The sequence below is a fragment of the Merops nubicus genome, unplaced genomic scaffold, assembly GCF_000691845.1.
Source record: "Merops nubicus isolate BGI_N331 unplaced genomic scaffold, ASM69184v1 scaffold51854, whole genome shotgun sequence".
Taxonomy (NCBI): Eukaryota; Metazoa; Chordata; class Aves; order Coraciiformes; family Meropidae; genus Merops; species Merops nubicus.
This window is the reverse complement of record NW_008607272.1, coordinates 1-8,037: the sequence shown is the minus strand read 5'-3', so window position 1 is coordinate 8,037 and position 8,037 is coordinate 1. Positions and strand designations below refer to the sequence as shown.

The 8,037-nt window shown below is 46.2% G+C and overlaps 1 protein-coding gene across 1 annotated transcript; it reads left to right on the top strand.

The window, feature by feature from the left end:
- Nucleotides 1-1,427: 1,427 nt before the first annotated feature.
- On the top strand, nt 1,428-7,949 carry LOC103772539 (calcium/calmodulin-dependent protein kinase type II subunit gamma-like; the record flags this gene model as incomplete). The annotated part of the gene is made up of 4 exons (XM_008939873.1): nt 1,428-1,496; nt 3,117-3,161; nt 3,809-3,857; nt 7,824-7,949. Coding segments are annotated over 4 exons (289 nt in total), but the record flags the coding sequence as incomplete, so codon positions are not given.
- Nucleotides 7,950-8,037: the final 88 nt, after the last annotated feature.

Below are 8,037 nucleotides of genomic sequence, written 5' to 3'. Positions count from 1 at the left end.
TTTAAGAATTCATTCCTGCCTCTCTCTTCTACTTCCTCCCTTCTACACCTGCCCCACCTTCCTCTTCTGTTTCTCCTCTCTCGCTCTCCAGAAGAGATCACTAAACCAAGGCATGCTGGTTATGAAGAAAAAATGAAATATTAGTAGGTGTGTGAATCCACAACCTCACAGGATCTGTCTCAGGTTTGCATAAACCTTTGGCAGATGTTTTCCAGCTCAGCATTTGACTTCTGCATTCTTTGTGGTGGTTACTGGGTGGTGAGGGCCTGATGTTTTGCAGTATGAGTTTGCACTCCCCAAGAACAGTGGGATGGAAAGCAGCTGCAATGCGGTCACAGTGCTCTGAGCTCCCATCTAGTACCCCGATCTGTAAACCAAGGAGTTTGTGTGAGACTCCTGCAGTGCTGATTTTGACACTGTTGCTGGTGTTTGGCAGCAAGAAAGCTATATACCTGGTGGTAGGGTTACACCTCAGTGTAACTGCGGGCCTACTTCTCCAGCAATCGACTGGATTTGTGGGCTAGGAACTATATACTAGTGGACACAAGTTTGGCTTCCTACAAGCATAGACTTTGTTCATTCCTGATATCACTTACATACATGATTTAATGGGATGTTTCTTTGTAGCAAGCTGGTGACTGCCTCACTGTTGTGCTGTGTGAATGCAGGAAATGGAGATTTTATTCTTCTACCACACCTACAACAATGACTGAAGAGGGGAAGGATGAAAAACTACTGGGTACCATCCAGAGGACTTGCTGCTTGGGGAACTACATGACATTTTCCTTGCATCCTACCCCCATCCCTTTCCATATTTTGATCCCAAAGTTTCTTTGTTCAGGTCACAGCAGGGACACAACACACCATACCATATCTCACCTTTTCTCTCAATTTTCTAGGGCTGACCATAGTTTTTCTTGCATCGTAGATTCCTTGGGACCTTCAGCATCATCATGTACCTAGGACTGTTCCTGTGTACTTAGGGACTCCTCAGACATGACTCCCATTTGTCCCATTTGTCACTTGTACCAACACTATTGTGCGTCTCTCACTTCTGTAGTCTCTTTCTCTCGGGATTGCTGCCATCTCTCATTGTTCTTCACTAACTACTTTTGTTAGTGCTCATTGCAGGATTCCCCCATCCCTTTGGGCTGCTGCCTTTTTTCCCCTTCCATTTTCCTTCCTTATAGCTCTAGCAGTCCACGCACATTTGGGGTTTGATACATCCCTTACAACATCTGTTGACTCTGAGGGAAGGATGATGTCCAGTGACCCAGGCAGCACTCCTTCATCCTCCCTCTTCCTGGTGATGGAGCCTGTGGGGAGGGGAGGGTCTGAGGAGATGGTTGGGGTTGAAGCGATACTGTCATTTTCTTGCTGCCTCTGCTGCCCAGCAGGGGAACTAAAACCATGTTTTTCTGTCTCAGCCACAGAGCAACAACAAAACCAGTATAGTAAGCACTGCCAAAGAAACACCCCCAGTGCAGACGTCCATGGTATCTTCCCCAACTGCTATTTTTTTTTTTTTCCTGTTTGGTTTAATTTTGGCTCTGTCCTCTCCCCTTTTCTCTTTCCCCTCCCCATCCTGAGTGCTGCTTGTGCTGCCTCTGTTTCAGCTTGTGTTTTGGCTTCGTTCTGTCTGTGTCCTTGTGCTGCTGTGGGGCCTGATCACAGCCTCACAGGCTTTGGGGTGGGGGTGCTGAGCAGAGCTGTGGTTTGATGTGGGAATTGCAGCTTGCTTGGACTTCCCTGTGTGCCATCCCTGTATAGTTCTGTGTGTCCTGTTCAAGTGTTCCTGCCAGCTTTGGAGAAGCTAGTTTGGAAGAAGAGAGTGGCAAGCTCCATTCCCTCTCCAAAACTCAGGAAACAGAGGATGGACTTCAGGACACCACAGAAGAAAGGGCAGGCAGAGAGTTTTTAGAGGAATTGTTTGATGGCCTACTTGGCCTGCTCAGTTGTGTAGCTGATTTGCTGCAGCTTGCTGACTTGCTGGGCTAGCGTTTTCTGTTTGGGCTGTGTGCAGCAGGCTTCAGAGGGTATCCTGTGCCTAATACATTTAGTGGCACAGTTCATTGTGGTCTGCCTCAGTAAGCTTGAAGATCAGGCAGCAGTGCAATGGGTGACAGAGGCAGATGGGTGAGTGTACATCACTGCACCATCACAGTCCCTGGTGCCCTTGCTTAGCCACCCTGCAAGACTGACAGCAGCGGGTGCAGATCCTGAAGTCTTGTCCTGGTAATGAAGGGATGAGTGCAGGAGCTAGTTAGCACTTGTAGACCTGGTAGCTGCTCTTTGTTGTGTGTCTCTGAAGAGCTGGATTTGGCATTTTTGGGAGCTTGGGAGGGTGGGATTTGATATTTTTTTTTGTTTGCTGTAGGATGAAGCGTTCTTGGGACACTTCATAATTTTCTGCTTTCCCTGAACTGGCTTTGTTCATGATGGTTTTGATACTGAGGGAGCCTTTCTAAATTATTAACTATTGTTATTATTATTAAAGTTGGATCTCATTTTAGAGACTTCTAGAAAAATGTGCCTTTTTTCAGAGCCCAGTTCCCTTAGCAGTCTGAGAGGCATTGAGGTCGTCTGGCTTATCCCCTTTTTGTTATGGAAATTATGAATGTCCCTTTTTTAAGGTAAAATACTCCGCAAACTTTCAAAAAAACTTGGAGACAAAGGCCCCAGCCCAGTGTTATCCTTTCCCTCCCCTCTTCCAAAGCATTTTTTTCCAGTGAGGACACTGCTGAAGGCTCGTTACTTCATGAACAGCTGAAGAGGGTGCAGACTGGCTGGTTGGTTGCTGTCTGGTGTTGGTACCAGCCTGGGTCCCTGGAGGCAAATTGGGAATTAGGGGCACTTGCAGTGGAGCTGGGGACTTTGTCTCCTTGTGACTGTAGCTTTAAGTGCAGCCTCTCTCTTCAGGAAACCTTCTGTGCAGGAAGTGTGTGCACCCGCACGCAAGCACACGTGTGCTGTTTGGAGTTTGTAGTTTGATGATTTTTTTTATTATTTTTTTTTTTTTTAAATGTCAGTCACCTTTTCTCTACTTGCTGGGGAATGAAAAGAAATGAGAGAATGCTTTGGAACTGGAGTTTAATGATTGTTCCATCCTTCCCTAGGAGCCTCAAACAACTGTTGTCCATAATGCTACAGATGGCATAAAGGTAAGGGGATGGGAGTGTTGCCAGAGAAACCTCCACTTCTCTCTTGTCGTTCTCGTCTTAGTGTGTCTGACTTTGGTTTCTACCTTTCCAACGTCTGGTTTGTAGCATGCTCCTGAATGCTGCTGACTGTAGGCTGGAAGGATTCTGTTGTATGGCTGTGGATCTCTGGAAGAGACTGAGTAGGGACAACTGTTCAAATATCGTCTCTTTCCTGCTGTGGTGTGTAATCACTACTCTTTCATATGTAGAGTCAAAGGGAAGATACAGGCACTTACACACTTTTTTTTTCCTTCTGGAGGTGGAGACCCGTTCTTCTGAGAAAGCCTAGGAGCCCTTCTTTAGCTTCTTGTGGCTATTCTTCTTCCAAACAGAAGCAACTCCCATTTGATCTCATTTGATAGCTTGGTAATTTCTGTCTTTGTAAAAGTTCTGGGTGGACAGCTTGAACGGCTTGAACATGCATAAAGCTGAGCAGAGATGCTGTTAAGTTTTGCTTAATATTTGGCCTGCTTCCATCCAAGTTGTCCTTTTATCATCCTGTCCCTGCTGTCCCTGCACTTTACTTCATCTTTCTTCACCAACAAATCGAACTATTTACTCATGCTCCTGAATGATGATGCCCAGTAATGCTCTTTTCTGACGTGCAGGGTTCCACAGAGAGCTGTAACACCACAACCGAAGATGAGGATCTGAAAGGTAGGTGTTTTGCCTAAAATTTCTAACACGGTTAAGTACAGGCAGAGGATCCTGGAGATTCGGTCACTGCTTTGAACCAGCTTCCCAGATTTCTGTGTCTGACTCAATTCATAAATTTGCCATGACGCTGTCATTCCTGTCACAATAAGACCATACTTTGGGGAACCAGCTGACTTGGCCTCTGTGGTGTATAAACACTGCTTGCCTGAGCTAATTTGTTTTTGTCTCAGAATTGGAATTATCTTCTTGCAAGTATCATAATCTGATCATCTCCAGTCCATTTCTAGGCATGGAAAATCTCTGCCAGTCCCTTGAGGTGTGGAATCTGTTTGTGGTTTTGTGCTTCCCTGTAGGTTACAGGGAGTTGAAACCTCTGTTACTTCTGTGTCTCACTTGCCCCTTTCTAGTAATCTCTTTAGTGACACATGCAGGCTTCCCTCTTTTTTTTTTTTTCACTTTGGGCCTATTTTTTTTATAAGATGAAGATAATTCTCAGCTTGTCATCTCTGAACAGAAATGATTTTTCACGTCCTTGTGTGAGTAGAAGGAGTGGCTGAGAAGAGATTTCACACCTTTCAGTGACCATATCATAAGTTTTTTTTGCTTATAAAACTTTAGATGAAGGAGCTCTGAGTCCCATATCTGATCATGTTGTTTGAGCAGCTGTCATTTCCCTGACCTCTCTAAAGAGGAACGAACAGACGTTTTCCTGAGTGAGCAGGTTCAGGATAGGTGAATGCAGTTTGCATTCTGAGGCAAATGTGATAGTAGTTTGCACTTTGAGGTAGAGGTATTCTTAAGTTTCCCTGTAGTCAATCTGAGTTACATATCCAGGGAAAAATCAATGCTGACCCAGTGGTGTAGTAGCAATGTCACCTCTCTTAGCTGGGCTAGCTCCTAATGCATGTTCTGTGGCTTATCAGAAGCTGCTGGGTCCTCTGCCAAGGAGTCACAGGCAGCAGAAATACATGCCAATGAGTGAATGAGCTCTGCAGTACAGGTTGTTTCAGATAAGACCTGACCTCATTACAGGACAGTATTCTAGCACCCACCTTTTTGCCGAAAGATTAATTCATGGTTTTAAGAACCTAGATTTGAGGGGAGGGAACTGGGTGGTTTTGGTAGTGTAATAATGAAATTGATTTCTGTAATCATCACTGGATATCTGTCCAAAAGCAGGTCTGCTTGGGCAGCTTTGATTCAGAAGAGGTCCCAGACTTGAGCCATTTGAGACAACAGGTCCTGTAAATCAGAAATATGAATGCTGTGAGGAGAGGAAGGCTAGGACTGGAACAGAAGATGTGGGGGTGGCGGGCGGGAGGGTAGGAGGGCAGCTGGCCAGGGTTAAATCTATGAAGAATTGTATAGGACTACATTGCTGCAGATAAGACTGAGGTGATTTTTTTTTCTGGCTATTTTAGAAAATATTGTTATGATTTTAATAGAAGGGAACATTTGAATGGTGGTGGGGAGGGAAGGAGCTTGCACAGTAATGGTTTGTGCTATGGCCAGCTCTGGTAATTTTAGTGCTTCAGTTTTACGTGTAGCAGTGTTCACAAGTGTAGCAGTGTTCACTAGTGTTGCTTTTCAAAGCCAGCCCCACCATGTTTTAAGCTAAGCAAGCACTCAAGCAAAACTAAATAGATGAAAAGGTTTGGGAGTGTTGGAGTTCTCAGTGTTCTACATGGCCATGACTCTGGGAAAAGGGAAGTGCTTGTGCAATTCCTCTACCAATTTATTTTCAATAGACAACAGGTTACACAGATCTGTTCTGCTGTGGTGTTGGAGACATCGTCATGATCCATCAGTGACAGTTACCTCAGAGATATGTTGTTTTCACTGTGGTGGGGCTAAAGGCAGTACCCCCCCCCCCCCCCTCACCGCCCCTGTCCCCCCCCCCCCCCCCCCAGCTCCACGCCCCTGTGTCATTCTGAATTGCACAGTGGGTCCATGTTGTAGAGCTGTCTACTTGGCTTTGCCCTGGAGGATACTCCTGCATGTTTTGTGCTCAGCATTGTGGTTTCTTTAATGTTCTCCTATTTCCTTTCCCTTTTTTTATTTACTGAACTTGCGTATTTTGTTTGTTGTTTGTGTTTTAATTCCCTGCCATGCTAGCTCCCCCTCTCTCCACCGGGGACGGCAGCTCAGTGCTTGAAGGACGAAGGCACAGTGAGAGCAAAACACAGACTGAGTCCATGCAGTCCCAGCTTTCTCTCTGTTTCTCAGCCAGTAAGTCCAGGGGTGCAGTGCTTCATGGCATCTTTTTCCCACCCCTCCCTCCACCTTTTCCATTTCTCTTTCCCCAAGATTTTTCCCTTCCTCAACTTCCTTCCAGAACGTTGATTTTTCATTTCCAGTACTCCAGAATAAAAAGAAATCATCTCCCTTCCTGCAAAATACCCTACTTTGCAAACTGAAAACTTACATAATTTTCCTTTCCTTTTTTTTTTTTAAAAAAAAAGCTGACAACAAAACCCTACAAATAAAGCACACAAAACAACCCACAACCAAAACCAGAGCCTTGTCCTAGCTAATTTCATTCCCTTGCTTGCATCTAGGAGCAACATGAAGTTCTCTGTAGACACACTGCCTCTTGGGGTTTCCTTGGGCAAGTCACTGCATTTCTTGGTTTTTCCTGTGGTAAATGGGGTCAGTGATGCAGGTCTGCCTATGGAGGAGATGCACGAGGCTGAATTCAGTCTGGCTTGTCAAGAACTTCTAAACACCCCAGGCATGAATGGCACTCAGGAAGTACAAGGAACAAAAGCCAGTCTTTATAGAGTGATTCAAGGATGCTTTGGAAGGGAGGCTGTGGCTGCTGGAAGACCCCATAGCATTTCTGAATCCCTTGTCAGGTGCTCTAAGTGAAAATCCTCACATAATGTTGGCTCTGAGGGGCATTTCTCTGTGGTTATCTTTACCTTGCATGTCTGAGTTGCTAACTCAGTTAGCTGGTACCATGGTTGGTCTGCCAGTTATGGTACCATCTGCCTGATCGATCCTGAATTGGCTGCCTCTAGAGGAGCCTGTGGCTGAAAAAACTGAGAAAATGGTTATGAAAAAAAGCTAGTAGGCTGGAGAAAGTCTAGGTGGGGATTCCCAGCCTTTCCTCTACACAGACATACTGTACTAGCTGCCTGATTATTTAAAGCTGTAATGTAAGGTTCCTTAATATGAGTTGGGAGCATCAGGAGTATTTGATTCTGTTCAGGTCAGTCTAGGAAGGAACAGGCATGCCCTCTTCTGTCTCTTCCCACCTTCCTTCCCTGGTTTCCAGCACACAACACTGCTCTCTCATATGATGCAGCACGTGGATCCTCTCTGTTACTTATTTCTGAAGTAGCTCCAGGGATGTCAAACTTGCAGGTTCATGAGGTGCACTGGGAAAGGTGTTTTGCCCAGCCAGAAGGGAAGGGAAATGATCTCTTCTGAAGTCCTTTTTGTTGTGAACTGTCCGTGACTGCTTTCGTATTAACTCCTTCCTCTTGCTCATAGCCAGGCCATGCTTGGCACGCTGAGGAGTGCCACATCACTTCTCTGCCAGCTGGGGCAGCGTTCTCTTACCCCGCCACCCCGCTCCCCTCCGAGCTGAGATTTGCAGTGATTTGGATGCCCTACTTTCTTTCCCTTTCACTCACATCTCGTACTTGCCCTCGTGTTGCTCTGTCACTACTCCGACCGGTGGTTCAGGTCAGCCTCAAAACTACCTCCATTAGCAATTAGTGTGCAATTCCTGCCGTGCTTGAGGGGTCTTCTGCCCCGGGGCCAGGGCGGTCCCCTCTGAGCAGCGTCCGGCCCGGCTGGCGTGTGACAGAGGCAGGAGAGCTGGTAGCGGCTGCGGGATGTGGATGTCTCTGTGTGCCCACCGGGGTTGGGGCTGTGTGTGTTTGTTCTTCTTTGTCGGTTTTTGTTTTGCTTTCTGGTTTTTGTTTGTTTCTCATTTTAATGCTTACATTTGTTTTGCAGTTACACAGTCTTGTGAAGAGAAGCTTCTTGCCTGGGGCAGCCCAGGGCAGACATTGGAGTTAGAGCGTGCTCGGTCGGAGCCTTTGCTAACTCCAGTAGTTCCATTTGTACTTAACCGCGCACCGTGTAAGTTAGCAGCTGGGTAGCAGTAGTGGCGTAGCGCAACTAGTCCTAGTTACCCTAGATATACAGCTCGCCCCCTTTCTTCTCCGCG